The following is a 20,062-nucleotide window of genomic DNA, read 5'->3' as shown; positions in this document are numbered from 1 at the left end:
TGGACCATGACTTCTTAAGCCTTCTTGTTGGCTGCAACACATTGCCTTTAGATTGGCTTGTGTATATCATGTACTGAGCATTTTATCTGCTTTTCAGAGTTGCTTTCTTAGAAGGGTTTAGACATCAGAAAACTTGATGGTTAAGATGTAAGCCAACCTATTCCCAGCCCCTCATTCCTCCCCTAAATACATCTGGTTTGTATCAGATTACTTGAGACTTTCTGCTTATTTCCCTAAAAGTCATATAAGAATTAATGTCATTAAAACCCAGGAAATTAGCCAGACAGCACTCATGAGGCAGAGGCAGGCAGATTTCTGTGAGTTTGAAACCAATCTACTCTACAGAGTGAGTTCCAGAACAGCCAGGGCTACAAAAAAAAGGGGAATTAAACCAAGAGTGATATGAAATACATGGCCATAATACCAGAACTTGGAAGGCTGAGGTAGGCAAATCAAATTTAAAACTAGTTTGAGCTGTGTGAAAAGTCTGAGGGAAGCCTAGGAAAATTGGCTAGTAACAAACAACAAACAAAAAGCCAGGGAAGTGTCAGCACTGGGGAAGGTAGAAGAGTGTGCAGACAGCAGTGTGCTTCTGCAGCCCAGATACTACCTAACATCCCTAGGCCTCAATCCTCTCATATATAAAACAATCTGTATTCTAAGGTCCCATAACTAAGATTCTCATTATTGTATTTTGAAGATCTTTCCATATCAGAATGTACATAGTGTCCTTTTATGGGGATTACTTATAAACATCCTTATCAAGCCTCATAATAGATGTGAAAGCACACGTGAGTTGTATTTACTGTTTTTAACTGCCAAACAAGCCACTTTAAAACGTAGGACTTGGAATGACAACCAAGTATTTGTTCATAAGTCCATTTGGCTGGTTCCACTGGGCAGGGAGGTTTCTGGCTCCCCTCCAGTAGAATGGGTGAAGGCAGCCTCACCATATCTCACTGTTAGTACTCTTTCTTATACTTCTTTCTCCTCTGTGATAGACTAGACTAGGTGTCTGGTGGCAAGAACGTTGCAGAAGAAGGCATCAAACAAAAGCTGCAAGATGTTGTTAGAGAATGTTTCCTACCGCAATCTGTCACACTCAGTGGATTAAATCAAAGTATTCCGACAGCTAGTGCAAGAGATAGAAATACAATCCTCATAATAGGAACAACTGCAAAGATTTGTGTTATATCTCACAGAATTTGTTCATTTAACAAAAAGATTTGAGCGTTGGTTCTGTACCATCCTGGCCGCTACAACCCTGGACATAAAATTAACAATAAGAACCTACTTGCAGAGAACTACAGCCCTGATTTGTATAAAAATGACCTAAACTGAGTGGATAACATCCAGGAACTCAAGATTTCAATTGTTTAGCTGAAAGAAACAGTGGGGATTCTAAGTATAAATAATGATAATTATAGATAAAGGAACTATTAAATAAGGGAAGGCTACTCATCTTTACAAAATAACAAGCCCAAACAGTCTGTGGTTATTCTCCTTTTCCCACCTCCTTCCCCTCTTTAATGAAACCCAGGTTATTAAAACAGCAGGCTCAAAACTCTTACCTGTTATTTGGTTAAGGCTGTGGGAAACCAACCATAACATACATGGTTTAAGGGTCTTTGGAGGAAAGTTGGGCAGTTTTGTCTTGGATCTTTTGTTCCAAAAATTCTAGGTTTTACTTTTTGGTCTACCAACATTGCGGCTGGGTGTAGTATTTAATTTGTTTAGCTTTAAGAATGAAATTGAGCTTGTCATAGTAGCAGTAGTCAGAAATCAGAGGCAGGTGACTTTCTCAGCTTTAGGTTAGACTGCTGTATGCGAGGCTACACAGAGAAACACTGTCTGGGAATAGAGGGAGTTAAATTTAGTATTTTTTACATATTTGTTGAAAGTTTTGTTTTTTTAAATTTATTTGTTTTATATATATAAGTACACTGTAGCTGTCTTCAGACACACCAGAAGAGGGGGTCAGATTCATTACAGATGGTTGTGAGCCACCACGTGGTTGCTGGGAATTGAACTCAGGACCTCTGGAAGAGCAGTCAGTGCTCTTAACCACTGAGCCATCTCTCCAGCCCTTTTGAAAGTTTTTTAATGCTGAATCTTTTGAGCCAGTTATACCTGCAGCTATTTTTTGTTTTTGTGTTTTTCTTTTTTTCCTAAAAAAGTCTTGGCTTAGAATTCTTCAGTAAGGGTGAGGAGAGACGGTTGCAGCTGATGGTTGAATCTTCATTTGGAATAAATTTAGTGTAACTTATTCCTCATACGTGAAAATGAATTCCAAAAGAGTCAGTGATCAAATACATTTTTTTTTAAATGGTACTTCCTGTTAGGCTGGAGAGATGGCTCAGCGGTTAAGAGCACTGACTGCTCTTCCAGAGGTCCTGAGTTCAAATTCCAGCAACCACATGATGGCTCACAGCCATCTGTAATGAGATCTGTTGCCTTCTTCTGACATGCAGGTGTATGTACACTCATATACTTTTAAAAAATGTTAGCTACAAATATTTCTTCAATATAGCAGTTAGTTATTTAACAAAGAAAAACATAAGGAGAATGGTCTATAAGAGTAATTAAAGGGCTGGAGAGATGGCTTGCCCCATAAAAACACTTAGCACTGTGCAAGAGCACCTGGGTTCAGCATCCCTGTGGTGTCTTTAGCGACCCCAACAAGTGCGAAGCCCACCCTTGGTACACACACATACACATAATACAATTAATCTCTTTTTTTTTTCCTTTAAAAAACAATTGCGTTGTGGTAATTCAGATTTGTACAACCATGTAAACTCAGTCACAGGAGCACAGGGAGGCTGTAATTCCCGCTTTCCTGTGGTTAAACTTTGGAAGTGGAGACAGGAAAAAAAATCCCCAGAAATTGGTCAGCTAACCTGATGTATACGGAGATGAACAGAAGACCCTGTCTTTTAAACAAGTCTAAGAGAGAGGGCTGACACCCAAGGTTGCACACCAGTGCTGGCTGGTACATAGACGTGTACACCGGCACTCACACCACACTGGAAGGCTGTGATTGGAACAGCAGGTGGGAGGGGTCGGTTTAACATGGAAAGTGGAGGCAGAAATGCTCGGACGTCAGGGGCAGGAGTCGTGGCACAGCTTTCGTGGTGCTGAGGTACTGGTGATTGTAACAAGTCTGACTGGGTGTTGGCAACGAACTTGAAGTGGGTGGGGGCAGATTAATCTCTGTAACTTTGAGGACCGCCAGGGCTATGCAGAAAGCAAGACCAGGCGAGTTTATGTGGCCCCAGCACCAAGCCTAGGGCTCCTTCCACTGCCACAGCTTCGAACTTGAAAATGTTGCCGGGGGCAGGGAAGCATACTGTTGATGAAATAGCAAGAGTCATCCCAAATTCAGTGCAAGTTGTTGACATTCTGTGTGACAAAATGAGGCACCTAAAGTATTCTTGAAGAAAAGTACTTAGACACTTACTGGATCTGTGATCTGAATTAGCTGCCTTTTAAAATAGACTTTTGGTTGATGTTTTGAGGCAGCCTTGTTGCCTATGAACTTGATTCTTCTGTATCAGCTCTCCAAGCAGCACATCTCCAATAAAGTTTAAAGGTTACTGAAGACGTTCTGAGATCTGAAAGTTTGAGGACCACTGTTACTACGGCAGTTTATTAAATCAGATTTGTTTTCCCTGGCCCCATCCAGAAAAGGTTGGAGCTGCCCCGTTGATCTAAGATGAGAATTTAACTGAACAGGTAAGATGGACCTGAAGAACTGTGGCAGCCGTTCCCATGCCCAGGATCTGGCTAAGACAAGGGTAGATAGGGCAAAAGAATGGGAATTGTCTGGCCATTGTTCTATGTATAACCTTTTAAAGTACTAGAAGATGTAGGAATCTGTGAAGGTATTCATAATCCTAGTCAGCTATAATCTCAGCTTCCTTGGGATATCCAGTCATTCATGGGAAATAAAGTGGGAGAAAGCATACACACGGTGGCCACAGTTCACCTGAGTAGTAGCTGCAGATCTCTGGTGTGTAGGAGTTAGGCTTTGTGCTTATGGTATTATCACTTGCCAGCTGATTCCCATTTCTCGCCTTTTGTCCTGTGAACAGTGGAGAAAACTGCGTGGTAACGGGACCTGAGGTCTAGTTATTTTAGAGTAGGAGGGCACTCTGTTGTAAATGTTCACTAGGTTGTTTAAGGACCCACTAGACTGTAAACTGGAAGAAACCAAGAGATGTGTCTTAGAACTGCATTAGCTGCAAATTGTCTGTTTGCCTTGAAGAGCCTTATTGAAAGCCAACTAGTTTGAACTGACTGGAACTATCCCATGGGCTTACAAATAATGCTGTTAGAAGAATTGGGTTATAGTTCCCCAGGCATTTTTGCTGCATAGTTGATGTCTTAACTGGGTAAATGACTCGTCTGAGGCAGGGATTTTATTATGCTCTGTTAGTTTTTTGTTTCTGTTTTTTGTTTTTTGGGGTTTTTTGTTTGTTTGTATGTTTGTTTGTTTTTTGGTTTTTTGAGAAAGCTTGTCTATATTAAACCAGACCAATTCAAACTCAGAATACTCCTCCCTGCCTCATCCTTCAAATGCTGGGTTTGTAACCAAGTGCCATCACATCCAACCAAAATGACTTTAATTTAAAGATTTCTCAAGGCAATCCATAGGAAAGAATTGTAGGGTTCTTAGAGATGAGGATTGGGAAGTAAGGTAGGTCCTACCCTCCTACAAACAACAGAATCATCTCTTTTGTTGTTTTCGTTTGGTTGGTTTTTGGGTTTCAAGGCGGGGCTCCTTTATGTAGCCCTGGCTGTCCTGGTACTTGCTCTGTAAACTCAGAGATCCGTCTGTCTCTGCCTTCCAAGTGCTGGGATCAAAGGCGTGTACCGCCACTGCCCAGCATATCTCGTGTAGTGAGTGTTCAGTGTAACTAGCTTTGATTGAGGATGCCTGAGTTCTTGACCTTGCATACAGCCCTGTGGGGTGCTGCCTGCATGTACCAGTTTGCAGATGGGTGAAGTTGATGTTGCTCCTGCAAGCAACTAGGAATCTCTGTAAGAAGAAGCTTTTTATTAAATAGATTGCCTGTGTTTGGAATTTTTGCCTTGTTAGTGTCATAATGTCTAAAAAGCTGTGTTCTTCTCTTCGCTGGTTATGAGTTCTCCAGATTTAGGATAAGTTTTTAGACTTAAGCCTTGGATTTTTCAGTACTGCTTGAGAATCTGAAAGTGAATACCCAAGACAGGGTGTCTTGTCTGTTCCATACCTTGAGGCGTCTGTTAGAGTTTAACTTGAAGAAAAGATCTTGTATTGGTTAGTTTTTTTGTTATTATATTATGTCCAATAGCAGAACCTAGATCAACCAGGATCTAAAAAATTAAAGTTTAACATAGAAGCCGTGTTGTGTAGGTGTGGGTGCGCGTGCATAGACACACAAAACGATCCTTTAAAATGTGAAAGGGGAAAAGGAATAACAGATGGTGGAGAGGTAAGTGAGTAGGTAAAACAAAAGTGGGATAGAGAGAACATGGACAGCTGGAAAGGCCATATAAACATTGTTTCTGTTGCTGTGATAAAACACCATGTCCAAGGCAACTAACACAAGAAAGAGTTTATTTGACTTATCATTCCAGAGAGTTATAGAATCCATGGTAGCAGGAAATTTTAGCAGTAGGCAATACCTCAGAAACTGGAAAATGAGGCCTCACATCTCAGACTATAAACAGGAAATAGAGTGAACTTGAAGTGGTGAAAGTCTTTAAGCACCTGAAAGCCTGCCTCCAGTGATACAGTTCCTCCTCCAGCAAGGTCACCCCTTCATCCTCCCCAGTGCCACCAACTACGGATCTAATATTCAAATGCAGAGCCTATGAAAGGCACCATACATTTCACTCACAGATAATACTAAACTAGAAGCTTCTTTCTGATGGCCAGCCTTCATAGTGCTGGTAGGCTGCAGGAGGGAAAAAGCATTCAACCGTCTCGCCCAGCAGTGTACTACAAAACCAACCTGCCATCAGGGTGAATCCATTGGTGTATAGAGCACAAATATTTTGTAAACCAATGACTATCTGGCTACACTTAATTCCTCATCATTAGGAAGACTCATGCTTGGTATAGTGTAAATCTAGCCAAGAATCAGTGACTAGAGAGATCCTAGGAAAGAACCTACTACTCTCATTTTGCTAAATCGGTACAGTATTTGCCTTCTGAATACTCAGTCCTTATATCCATAGGTTAGTCCAGCCTAGATTATTATCAAAGAAACTTCTCTTTGCAGTATATGGAGGTTAATACCAAGAAGTACAGCGTGTGGAGAATAAGCTCATCCCTAACTGGGACATCCACCAGAGCTCAGGGATGAAAGGTAGAGAGGTGGGTCAGAGGGGAGCAAAAGAGACAGACTTGGGACGAGAGGTCTTCTGTCCAGGACAGGTCTATACTCTCAACTCTTTCATGTGGTTGCTCCCTAAGATCACTTGAACAAAACCAACCTAGTCAGTATTCGAGTGGATCACTGAGGGAGCTCAAGGCTCCTAGGGAGAGCCAGTTTTCTTCAGAGGTGCAGCCCCTGGGAGGTTGGTCATGTTGCAGTGGATAGCTCACATTCAGATTCTTGTCAATAACATTGAATTCAGTAGTTTGTTTTGTTTTTGTTTTTAATTAGAGGAGAAAAGTGAGTTTGGGTGAGAATTAGCTATGGATTGGTCAAAATATATTTTTGAGGATGAAAAATGACTTTGGTATGAACCTAAGTGAAACCTTTTAGTTCTAATGGTGTACATGCATGTGCAGATATGTGCAAGCACATTTGTGTGCATTTGTATGGAAGTTGTCATCTGCTTTCTTTGGGTATGTGGGTATAGTTTATGAATATATGTATACATTGCTCTGTGGGTGCCATCATTTATATGCTTGTAGAGGCCAAGGATCTATGTTGGTCATTTCCCCAAAACACTTTCTGTCTCCTTGGACCTGCAGCTACCAATTCAGCTATAATGAGTGGCCAGCAAGCCTCTGGGATCTTTTTTGTCTCTGCCTCCTTGGAATGGTAATCCCACTGTTGAGCCTTTTTATGTAAATAATGGAGATCCGAACTCAAGTTTGCAATACAGCAAGCACATTATTGAGCCATACCCCCAGCTTTCTATTTTTGATGCATACAAAACTGAGTAATATAGGAAATGTCAAAGTTTAGTAGGCAAATCTGGGTTTGGGTCCCAGTCTTCACTTCCTTTTGGCTGTCCATTCATTCCCCTTTTCTGAGCATTGGCATCGGTGATTGCTATGTTGTCAGTGCTCATGTTCACAGTTTGAAAAGATGTACAAGTAAGGCTGAAAAGCTGCCTAAGTCGGTACGCACACTGGTTACTCACAGCCATCTGTAGCTCTAGTCCTGGGGACCCAACTTCTGTCCTCTGTGGACACGACTCACCTGGTGCACAACATACAGCCAACACACTGAGACTCACACACACCACACACACCACACACACACACGCACACAGGGGAGAGGGGGGGAGAGAGAGAGAGTGTGTGTGTGTGTGTGTGTGTGTATGTGCATTGGTGTCTTGCTTGTGTGTGAAGGTGCCAGACACCCTGGAAGTAGAGCTACAGGCTATTTGTGAGCTGCCACAGTGGGTGCTGGGAACTGAACCTAGGGGTCCTCTAGAAGAATAGTGAGTGCTCTTAACTGCTGAACCATCTCTGCAGCCCTATCCATATATAGTTTTAAAGAGAGACATAGAGTGTTGCCCCACTGTCTTGAGAGCTAGCTCAATAGAAAATGGAAAGCATTTGCTACAAGTCCTGCTTCTCACCACTACAAATTTTTTTTCTCTTTGTAGCTCTGGATTTACTGGATAAAATGTTGACATTTAACCCTCACAAGAGGATTGAAGTTGAACAGGCTCTGGCCCACCCGTACCTGGAGCAGTATTATGACCCAAGTGATGAGGTAAGAGCTTATGCTCCTGGCTGCTATGTCAGGAATGTTCAGTGGTCAACAGAAGCCCTAGTCATGTCCTTGTCAAGATTTTCCTAAGGATCGTTATGGCATGCCCTCCTCCTCCTCCTCCTCCTCCTCTTCTTCTTCCCCCGCCCCTCCTCCAGTTGAGGATGAGCACTGTCAAACTCAGCTTGGAGTCCCTACCTTTGACTCTTGGTGTTTGCCTCCGAAGAGTTCCTGCAGGCTAACTGCAGCAGGTAGAGCAGTGCATGTACGGGGATTAGCTGCAGCACTGTGAAGCGTAAGAAGAGGGAGCCTTTAGAGGGGCCTTTAGAGCGACTTTTCAGTTGCTGTGATAAATGCCATGACCAGGACAACTCAAAAGCAGAAGTATTTCATTTCAGAGGGTTAGAGTCCATGAGCTCATGGCAGGGGCATGGAGGCAGGTAGGCCGAGCACAGCCCGAGAGCAGAAGCCGAGAGCTCAAAACATAAGTCTCCTTCCTGCAGCCTCAAAGGCCTTTCCCGTGACACACTTCCTCCAGCAAGGCCACAGTGTCCAATCTTTCCCAAACAGTTCACCAACTGGGAGCCAAGTATTAAAGCACGAGCCAGTGGAACCCAGTTGTTACACCACCACAGCTGGAAAATTGCAGTGATCCATGGCAGAGAAAACTACATGAACTGTGCCCTGGCCCTGAGGAAGTGAGAGTGAGGAGTTAGGCAGCCAGTGGCTCACACTGTGACCTTGTGGCTTTTAACAAGTGTACTGTTCCCTGGAGACAGGACATAAGCTCTTGTGGTAAGAGTTGATGAGGTAGGTATCACACCTGAGGTCAGTGTGGTAGCTCCTTAGACAGGTTTACACACACCTCTTAGAGTGTTCTCTCCAGAGTAAGCCCGCTGTATTCTCTGGGTCCTCTGCAGGCTCCATAGTGAGCTTTATTCCATCAAGGATAACAAAGGAAAATGCAAAGTGAATTAAAACATTAGGACTCTCTAATTGGGGACCTCTGTGAATAGAAAATAAAGTCTGTTCTTAAGTAGGAAAAAGCAAGTAGAGAGTATTCAAATTTAGATGCAAAAGGAAAACATCTTGGCTAAAAGCTAATAAAATGGAGGATTGTAGAAATCAAAATGAAGCTTTTATCTAACTGGTGTTCTCTTCCACATCCAAGACTACCCTTCAAGCACTTAAGGGAGCTTGCAAAATACTTGCAATATAGTTGATAACATAGAAATTGATGGGAACGTAAAGATTTCAGGTTCTTCTTAGCCCCTTGTACTGGGTATTTATTTCATAAAGTTCTGCTGTTAATGCTCAGCAAACTGCAGCAGTATATGCTGTGCATAGGGTACTTACATAGTCTGTACACTTAGACTGTCCTCGAGGGACAGTCCTCTTGCAGGTGGGAATTCTTTTGACATGACCAAATATAGTGCAGTGTTGAGTCTGTGTGTGAGGATTAAGTACTACATGAGATCTGCTGGTCTAGGCATATACTGATTGACAGCTAGTATCATTGTCCACCTTAGGCCTGTAACATTTTAGTTGTAGGAATTTTTAAAAACCAAAATATGGGGCCGGCAAGATGGTTCAGTGCGTAAATGCACTTGCAAAGCCTGACAGTTTGTTCGTTTCCCAAGACCAGTGTGGTGGAATGAGAGTGACGTCCTCGACTGTCCTCCGCCCTCCCTGCTTCTGTACTTTGGCGTATGTGCTCCCACATGCATGCACACAGAGTATTAGTTGTAAAACATGTTTGTTAAGAAGTCAAAATAATGGTGCTAGGGTATCGTTCATTCAGTTGTGTGCTTGGTTGTCATGAATGAAGTTGTGATCTTAGTCCCAAGAAATACACAAGGCAACATGATGATCATACGTGCTGTAATCCTAGTGCTCTAGAGCTGTGAGGGCACACGGAGGTGGGCACACGGAGTCTCTGGCTCAGATAGATAACGTAGGTAGGTAGGCAGGCAGGCAGGCAGGCAGGCAGGTAGGTGGGTAGGTAGCACCTGTAATCAAAATAACCAGGAAGCTGAGGCAGAAGTATTTTAAATGTCAAAATGAAACTGGGCTATATATAAAACTGTCAAAAATTTATGTCTCTAAATTAGGTTGAAGAAAATATTTCCTTCCCAGTTTTATATTTTTCTAAGCATGTATTATTCCTTGTGGCTTCATTTTTAATAGCTTTATAATGTTTCCTCAGATAACAATATCAACATAGTATTTCTTCATACATACTGTTAATGTGTATATTTCAAGTATACTTATCTTACTTAGTTTAACACTTTGTTTGCTTGCTTGTTTTGTGGTAGTAGGCATTGAATCCAGGTCTCAGATATGCCAACTAAGTGTTCTAAACTGAGATTACATTTCCAACTCTTTTACTGTGTGACACAGTCTCCCTGAGTTACCCAGGCTGACCTCACATTTAACAGTCCTCTGGCCTCAGTCTTCTTAGTAGTGGGGAATTATAAGTAACCACCAGGCCTGGCTAGTTTTGTGTTTTGATTATATAAACCTACAACTACTTCATACTTCTGTTATCTGAGATATTTGGTGGCTTAAAAATAAACATTTGAAAATTATTCTGGGGTGTATGTTAAGTTCAGTGGAGTACTCTAAGGAGTTAGCTATGTGCACTCAGTTTTTGTTTCTGGGTTGTAGTTGGGATAGTACCCACAGCCCTTGTTTAGAGCACACATAAACAGTGCCCCCAAGTCCTAGGGCTTTCAGAGTTTGTAAAACGTTGGGTTTATTCTATAAATGTCAGACTATAAGCCAGAGTTGTGTTATAAATTAATAGTTGCTCCCTTGACCATGACAGCATGTGACTGGTAAACGCTCCTTTTGTCTTAAAGCCCATTGCTGAAGCACCATTCAAGTTTGACATGGAGCTGGACGACTTACCTAAGGAGAAGCTCAAAGAACTCATTTTTGAAGAGACTGCTCGATTCCAGCCAGGATACAGATCTTAAATTGGTCAGGTATCTAGAACTTTAACTATACAGTTAACCCCTTAGCAAGGGAGAGGTGGTATAAAACATCTCTAGAAGGAAAAAGAATTCAGTTTGCCCTCTTCGATTGATAGAGCATTCATTCTGATTGCTTCATGGTGTGAAATGAGGACGTTAGACTTCATCTTTCACAGATTATGAAGACGTGAAATGAAGTAGCAGCTCTGAGACACTGTGACAGACATGTGTGTTATGGGAGTGGGATTTTATGTAAGAAAATAACTCATGGGAATGAACAGCTTTGAGACATTTATTCCCAAAAACTTTATTTTACTTCATATGACATTTTAAATACTGAAAAATTCTATCGTGTAACTTTTGTGGCCTTGGGACTGTGTGGTTGGTTTTTTGGTTGGTTGAGGTATTAGGGATTGAATCCAAGGCCTCTTGCATTTGAGAAAGGGGAATTAATGGGAGAAGGAAAGTGGTAAGAAGATAACGGGTGAATATGCTCAGAATACATTATACATGTATGAGAATGTCAGTGAAACCTATTATTGTGTATAATTAATATATACTAATAAAAACATTTAAAAATAAAGATTTCAAAGGATAGAATTTTATTCACTAAACAATGTGACTGAAGCACAGATATAGAAGCCATTCAGGACAAACACTGATAGAAGTAAGCCTAGGATATCCAAGGAAGGCAGGGAGCACAAAAGGGGAAAATCATGGAGACTGTGCAAAAGACAGGAGAAGAGAGAGGAGGCACCTCATGGGAAGAAAGAAAAAGGAGTTCAGAACACTCCCAAAAGGAACTACATTTTCAAGGGTAGCTCCATCTGTAAAAGACTGAGTCGGGACTGGAGAGGGTGTGCAGTACAGCATAGATGCCGGGTTCCATTGCTTTCAAAGGAGAGGGGGGCTGCCTGTAAACAGCTGTGTTCAGAGTGGCAGTCTAGTCTGTAGTCATGTAACTCTTCCCCACCGTTTTCCATAACCACTTAAATCATTTCAGGAGTTGTGTTCTTCCTACTCCCACCACAGGACACCCCACCCGCATTGGTAGGAACTACACAGCCCTCCTGAAGATGAATGGGATTTATTGGCAGCTTTGTTCATCCTGCAGTTCCTGTCCTTTGCCATCTGCTCTTGGGTAGATTCATAGTACATCAGCACCTTTGACCTACTCTTGAATAAAGCACAACCGCAGATCAATCCCCAATAATAGAATCCTCCGTGTATGTCACCTGATAAGAAATAGTACAAATGCTTGTCGTGGAGACTCTCCTGACTTATCTTATTCTACAACTCTCTCTCTCGCTGTGTCAGAAGCCTCAGATCTTGGTTCACACAATGTGGACAAGAGAAACTGAGAAGAAAAGGTTTGTCAAGGAGGTAGGATCTACACTGACCCCTCAGGGTTTATATGTACCAGGCTGAGCTTAGAGGATGTGGTAAAAGGAGAGAATAAAACTTGTGTTAGAATGTAAACAAGCAGTGAGGTAAAGCATTCCAGATAGGGAAAGAGTTTTACAGAAGTAGCATAGAAGAGGCTATAGATAGCGTTTGACAGACAGTCGTGTCTGTGGACACTGCAGCCAACAGCCAAGGCAGTCCTAAGGTTGGTAATTGGATTACAGCAGTTTACTGCTTGAGACCCCACAGTTATTCCACACCTGCTTACAGCTTATCTTCTTCCCAGTGCTCTTTTAATGATTATTATCAACTATTCTGCAGAATTGAAAGAATTTTAACATAGATTCTCATCCCACCACTAGATATCCTTAACATTTGATTGCACTCATTTTCTCCTTCTATCAACCCATCTTTTCCTATGTGTACCTGTTAACACATTCTATTTAGTTTATGCACTTCAAGGGCGCATTTCCATCTATACTGGCTTATAATTTATTCCTTTAAAATAAAAATGTGGTGCAAGAGTGATTACTCAGCATCCCTTCCAGGAAACCTGAGTTTAATTTTTAGCACCCTCATGGTGGCTCACAACCACCTATAACTCCAGCTCCAGGGGTGCCCCCTACCCCTAGGCTCCATAGGCACTGCACACACATACAGTGCAAAACTATGTACATAAAATAAATATTGCTCTTAATTTTTAAATAAATTAATCCAGAAGAAGGTGTCACTAAAGCATTTATTGACTAACAGGTCTTATTGGGGTTCATTTTGCTGTTAATAACAGGCCCTCTAAATAGAGCGAACACATGCACTTATAGCTTAGGCAGCCCAAGACTGAACAATCTAAAGTGCTCAGTCTTTGCCACAGAACTGGAAACATGTCCACACACAGCATCAAGGAGCGTTGTTCCTGACCTTAGACTGTGGAGCTCAGACAGGCTCCAAGCTGAGGATAGAGAGTGCTAGGAGATCGGGGACATTAGAAGGAGGGGGAGGTCAACTGGAAGTTCCCTCAAAGGACCAGCTGTCAGTATGGCAGCCTAAGTGAGCAGTCAGAAGAGGTCAGGGTGCTTCATTGTACGTTGCTTATGGGATTTTCCAATGATAATGTAAATAAAGGGTATTGTGTTGGTAGTACCTTCATCTAGACCCATGTCTTGAGTGCTCAGCTGTGAATATAGAAATAGGTCTTTTCTTCTTCATCTGCCTATTTATGAGTTTTGTCAAGCAGATGCATTAGTAAGAATTTAGCCTCAGCTCCCCTCGGTCTCCTGGAAGATAGAAGCATTTTAGGGCCTCATGTACCTGTCACCCTATATACACAGTGGACCTGTGGCCTCATCTTTCCTACCTTGACTTTCGTTTGGTTTTTGGTTTATTAAGACAGTGTATTTCTCTGTGCAGTAAAGTCTGTCCTGGAACTAAAGAGGTAACCTGCATCTGCCTCCCGAGTGCTAATTAATATTAAAGGTATGGGCCACAAAACACCTAGGCTCCAATCTGACTCTTGGGTGGCAGGTGAAAGACATATTCCTGAAAGTGCTTTGTTTCCTATTGGAGCAACGGCACTAGATCTTTGTGGGGACAGCATATCAAATCAGCGAAGTTTCTAGAGAGATCTTCTTGGCATTTGAAGCACTTGGTCACTGTATCAACTCAACTAGATTTCCTTATCAAAACCCCAGGTCACAGCAGGATTTATGTAGCAGTGCTTCTGTTTCTCAAAGATGGTACACAATGAGTAAGTTCACCTGTTACTGTGCAGTGAGCACTTTGTCAGCTTAAATATGGTAAGAGTAGATTTGGTTTGGAGTAAAATATCTCCCAAGTAAAAACATAAATAATACGAGTGAGGAGAGATGTGACTTGTATTTTCCCATGGTGACACTGTAGTTGGCCAGCCATATGCAGGCTGCTGGAGGTAAGGCAGGTGACCATTTTTCTGAACACAGACAAATGGAGGCTGACTGGACGATAGATGTGGTCATTCCCACCATCCACCGCTGGGAATCAGCAACAACCTCTCACCTTTCAGAATCCCAGTCTACTATCCTCACTGCCCACCAGGGCTTAGTTGTTCTTAGTAAGAGAAAACTTGGGTGTTAACAACACATCCCATTATGAGCACAGGTGACTATCCTACCCAGTCATCCTGAGAAAGGGAGTCTTCCAAAGAAGAGAAAGAAGACACAATACTTTGAAAAGACTTTGTAAACTCTGGTTTTGACTGTGGGAATGGTGGGTATCTTGGGAAGCCAGCAAGTCTATGAGTGTAAGAGACACCAATTGCACAGCGACTCCTATAAAGTTTATGTGATTGGTGCTGGCTTATAGTTGAGAGGTTTAGTCCGTTATCATCATGGAGGGAAGCACAATGGCTCACTGTAAGACATGGTTTTTGGAGAGGTAGCCAAGAGTTCTACATCCAGATTGGCAGGCATCAGGAAGACACAGTGAGCCTCTGGGCCTGGCTTCTGCTTCTGAAACCTCAAAGCCCACCCCCAGTGACACATTTTCTCCAACAAGGTCACACCTACTCTAACAACTCCATACCTTAATAATTGTGCCTTTCCCTATAAGCGTGCAGAGACCATTTTCATTCAGACCACCACACAGTACCAACTCAGCTCTTAAGAATTGTCTGAAAAAGATGGCTGTGGCATGAGGGCAGAGCCTTTAGGACCTGCACATTACACTTGTGGTGTGGGTGTGAGAGTGCAGTGATCTTTTGACAATCTTTTCATCCCGTTACATTTTTACTTTGCCATTTTGTGCTGTTGCCTTTACTGTTCTCACATGGCTCAATCCTTACTCCTGAGTTTATCTTTGTTTTACAGGACAAGGGCTCAGAGGACTGGACGCGTTCAGATGTCGGTGTCCCCCCAGTTCTTGACCCTGGTCCTGTCTCCAGCCCGTCTCAGCTTACCCACTCTTGACTCCTTTGAGCCGTTCCGAGGGGCAGTTCTGGTCGTAGTGGCTTTTATACTTTCACGGAATTCTTCAGTCCAGAGAGTTCTCCTGCACCAGGCCCTGCACAGTTGCACTCAGTGCACTCAAGTGCTCACTGTTGTTTAGTCAGTAACTGCTTTCTGGTTTGAAAGATGCAGTGGTTCCTCCCTGCCCTGAATCCTTCCTACATGTCACCTACTGAACTGTCAGCCTCCTCAGAGCAAGTCTTAACAGACTTGTTCCAGTTATGCCCACCCACCTTACATTAGGGAAGGCTAAGACATAAGGCACCTTAAGTCAGTGACAGCTCCAAACTTACACGCCATCTGTTGGCTGTAGCTGTCTGCTCAGATCGGAGCTTTCGGGCGGCCCTGGATGGTGGTGCAGGCTGCAGGGGCAGGCGCTTCTGTTGCAGGAGTCCTTTGGGGCATTTTTCTGGGTATCGTGTAAGTCCCAAATTTAAACTATGTGGTATTTTCCCAGCTTTTTAAGAATGTGGTCATTGTTTAAATGAAATAGAGAGGAAGCATTGCACCAGCAATGATATTCTTCAGGTTTCTATGGTTACTCTATTGTAATGGAGGTGTGGTGCTTGCCAAAATGTTACACACTATCCTTAGCCAGAGATTGAAAGTAACAGCTGTGCTTGTCATTCGCTGCAAGATGGACATGCACAAAGCTGTGGAAGTTTCCAGAAAAGTAGAGAGCAGGCTGACCTAGATGTTCAGGGTGGAGCGCCATACAGCCTTGAACTGTCCCACACAGAAGGCTGCTTTGTAACCATGCTCACTGCCTGGGGATTTAGTTAAAGGGAACACTGCATCTTTGAGTGAGAAAGTGTACAGTTCTTCTCCTGCAGCATGTCAGCACCGCGAGCTCATCTTTCAGCAGTGTAATGACTTGTATGTAATAAAGCCTTCATGAGCTCTCCTCACGAAGCTGTTGCCAAGTTAGAGATGTTTCTGGTACTGCTGAGTTAACGTCATAAAAGGCTAGCAGTAACTGTTGAAGCTCTCTTTTTCTTTCCTTCTCTCCTATATTTTGTTCCTGCACTGTGTGCTGTGGAGTTGATGGTGTTATCCCAGTGCAGTGCCTCCCAACCCCTCACTGCTCTCTGATGAGAAATTTGCCTTGTTCAATACTTACTGTGCTATTGCATGACTGTTAAGGTCTCTGTGCAGAGACCAATGTCCAAGTGTCACATCCTTTGGTTGAGTGAAATCTGTTGTGACCTCTGAGTTGTATTCCATGAAGAGAATGCTACCCAGAAGATAATATAGGAAAGATAATTATATTATTAACTTTTCATTTCTCAACTGTCCTTTTATTTTCTTGGTTTTTATTTTATTTTATTTTATTTTGATAGCAATGGAAAATGGGTTCTATAGACTGCCTGTTAGTATGAACAGCAGTGCAATGCACTTGTAACTCATGGAAATAAATGTACATCTTTATCTTTACACCGATGATAAGATGCAGTGTTGATTTCCTCTGGATCGGTGTGTCCTAATCAATTTATAACTTGTGCTTCAGACAGAACTGTTCATGGGCCTTACTCTATTTCTCTCCACCCCACTCCCCATGCACTGCCCCACACATCAGTTTACATAAGATGGCATGCACCTTTAATCCCAGCATTCAGAAGTCAGAGGCAGGTGGGTCTCTGAATTGGAAGCAAGCCTGGTTTGCATAGGGAGGTCCAAGACAGTTGGGACTTTCTAGGCCCTGTCTCAGAAACCAAAAGAAAGGTCCTCCCCTTCTGCCCTGAAGAGCAAATGAATCTGACATGGTCCTCTCTTAAAACCAGGTCTCAAGTAGTCAGAACAAACATACCGAGGTGGAGTCTGGTTCCCTCTGAAAAGGGCCTTCTTGCCCCCAGGAGTGGGGGGAGGGGCGCAGGTGTCTGTTCAGCGTCCCATGGCACCCGCCACCACCACCCCCCCCATGGCACCTGCCACCAGATTCAGGGGACACTCACACCTCATACGGCTCATCCCAGGAACCAGATCTCAGTTCTTGGTGTAAAGCCCCGCTATTCACATCCACACATGAACCCTACCTGGCACTGAAGGAGGGGAGGTTCAGCTTTCATTGATAGAGTAGTGGTCAGTTTTCCTTTTTCTTTTTGTCTTTTTTTTTAAAGCCCTGACAGTTCTCCTACTTGTTTCTTCTTCATATTTTTAATCCCATGAGATTAATTTGCAGTCTTCTGAGTAAGGGAACCGTAGCCTCATCTTGTTGAAGACTGAACTCTTCCTGGTACTGTGGGGGCTGGGGTTGGCATGAGAGCACTCACTGCATCCGAATGCCTGTACCACAGGTGGTGTGGCTTTCCTCTAGCCATTGTAACTGACAGCTCATAGCTGTCGGGTATAGGAACACTCCGTTATTTTGATTCTCACATTTCTAAAAATGTCTGGTGTCATTGAGTGCCTCTGCTATTCATATGCATAGATAAGCTGTCTGGTGGGTGGACTTTTTGTCCAAGTCTTAAAATGTGAGCAAAAATAAAAGAAAATCAAAAACATGAAGACACTTGGCATGAAGAGGAAAGCTATCCAACCATCCCAGAGAGCACATGCTGATAGCAGCACTCAGAGCTGATACTAACCTGCTGTGTGGTGCATCCATACTGCCCTCACCCTCACCCTCTTATGAGTACGAGCGATGGCTGGGCTGGGCGTGACTGTTAGTTTGGGAAGCTGTGAATTAACAGCAGCTATCTGAGGAATCACAAAGGTAGACACTGCATGCCACATAGTATTCAGACCACTTAGAGGAAACTTCATCTGCTTAGGATAATACTTACATTATTAATAGTTATGTTTGAACTTTTGGTGACTTATATAATATGGTAACACATTCAAATATGCATATGCTTTGGGCCTTCATACTACTTTTATATTTGTAAATCAGTGTTTTGGAGCAATTCCAAGTTTAAGGGAAATATTTTTGTAAATGTGATGGTTTTGAAAATCTGAGCAATTCTTTTGCTTACAAGTTTTTTTTAAAGCATTTGTGCTTTAAAAATTGTAGTGCTAGTGTTTGAAATATGGCACCCTATAACCCAGATAAGAAATATAAGAATGGAGTAAATGCTGTCATTTGTCATGCTGTGTCCACCTTGGCCTGCTGGGTCAACAGTGGGGATCCAGAGTCCCTAGGTTACCCCAGCTTGTCTGACGCTTGCTGCCTTTCTGTACCATTTAACCCTTCAGAGCACTCCAGACAGTTCTGACACGGCTTTGTATCCGCTTTGTGCTGTGGATGCCTTTTTGGTATTGTATCCCAAACTGCATAGATGATTTAGGATAATGGTGAGTTTAAAAAATGAATGTTGAAGCAAGATTTTATTAAGAATTTAAATGTTTTTTCATTATATTGTTAAACTTGAACATTTATCTGTGGCTTATGTGATTTGGTTAATATGTATAAAAATTGTAAGAGGTTTATATTTCACCTTAATTCTTTTGATGTTGTAAACATGCCTTTTAATTCATTATTTGAATGTTTATGGCACCTGACTTGTAAAAAGAATTACCAAAAAAAAAAAGTCCTTAGAATCATGACATTGTCTCACTGTGTTGCCAGGGTAACTGCGCTGCTCAGAAGGCTGAGTCACTCCATGTAGCTAGAGTGCCTTCTGACTTTCCTGGGTGCTGCTGACAGTAAGATCACAGACTGATGCTCTGGGTGACTGGGGCCGTCGTCTCCATCAGGTCTTCCAGGTGGTCCTTCAGACCCTGGGTACAGGGAAGGGAAGGCGGCCTCACACCCTCCCCACCACTAGCCTTCAGTAGCTCCAGTGCAGGACAGATGTCCAAGGCAGACTTTTCACAGCAAGAACTGACAACTGTTAGCCAAACTTGTGTTTCTTGTCAGTATTGGAGGCAGTACAGTGATTATTTACCCATCAGAAATACTGGGAAATGTTTAAATAAGGAGAGACAGGCTTTAGGTCACTAAAGCCAAACGTTGACCACCTTCCCTCTGTTCTCAGCTGTAGCTGGCTCTGCTCAGACTGTCTCCTGTGAAAGGCAGTTGGTGTCCTTTGCCATGCATGCAGAAGATAGAAAAATACATTTCGGGTCATACCACATAACATGTACCAAGCGAATATCAATCACGTCTTCCTAAAAGTTTTTTATGTCATTGCATGTGTCAGTAAATCCCTATTAACTAAAGACCCTGCTTCTGCCCTTCTGAGAGTCGAGAACCCACTTTAAAAACTGCTCAGGAAATGGGGTTCACTTGTCGTGTCACATTCATCTGCTCCTGGCGAAGACATGGAAATTACTCTCTTGCATGTTGATTGCTGAAGCCTGGTAGTTGTCTCAATTAACACTGATGGGCTCCATCCCATAACCACAGTTAAACCAGCCAGCGTCTCAATTGCCATACTTAATCAGAACCAAATCTCTCTGGACTGAGAGGGAAGGGAGGTGACAGCAGCTGGATGCAAATGTAGAAGTCCTCCTTGATATACCTCGGTGTGATAGAGGAAACATCCAGGGTGTGCCTCTTAAGATAGTGTTTTAGGGAGGTGGGGGTCACTGCTAATGCTAAGGAAGATTCTCTGAGGAGTGGAGATTAGATCTAACCTTTGATGCCATTCATTGGACTGGGCAAAGCAGGGCATGAAGAGAGCAAAGTGGAACTACAACAAGTCTGGAGACCATTGCTTCAAATGTATTTCTCCTTACAGTGATATTAAGTAGCTAGGAAGGAAGAAGTAAAGAGGCTGTCCATTTTCAGTTACAAATCATCCAATAGAGGCAAGGCATGGCAGCA

General features: G+C 42.7%; 1 protein-coding gene across 4 annotated transcripts in view; it reads left to right on the top strand.

The window, feature by feature from the left end:
- The window catches only part of Mapk1 (mitogen activated protein kinase 1), a 67,169-nt gene extending 47,695 nt beyond the window's left edge, over window positions 1-19,474 (top strand). Inside the window, exons 7-9 of one of the 4 annotated variants that reach the window (NM_053842.2) lie at window positions 7,834-7,943; window positions 10,802-10,927; window positions 15,160-19,474. In NM_053842.2, the coding sequence (NP_446294.1) occupies window positions 7,834-7,943; window positions 10,802-10,918 (227 nt within the window). In that variant the 3' untranslated portion in view covers window positions 10,919-10,927; window positions 15,160-19,474. Of the gene's footprint in view, window positions 1-7,833; window positions 7,944-10,801; window positions 10,928-11,947; window positions 12,129-15,159 lie in introns of those variants that run through there. The other 3 variants (XM_063270242.1, XM_006248658.5, XM_006248659.5) reach the window with 3 other exon arrangements.
- The last annotated feature ends 588 nt before the right edge of the window (window positions 19,475-20,062 follow it).

This window comes from Rattus norvegicus, chromosome 11 (genome assembly GCF_036323735.1).
Source record: "Rattus norvegicus strain BN/NHsdMcwi chromosome 11, GRCr8, whole genome shotgun sequence".
NCBI classification, from domain to species: domain Eukaryota; kingdom Metazoa; phylum Chordata; class Mammalia; order Rodentia; family Muridae; genus Rattus; species Rattus norvegicus.
Note: the sequence above shows the minus strand (reverse complement) of the source record. Positions and strands in the feature narration are given on the sequence as shown.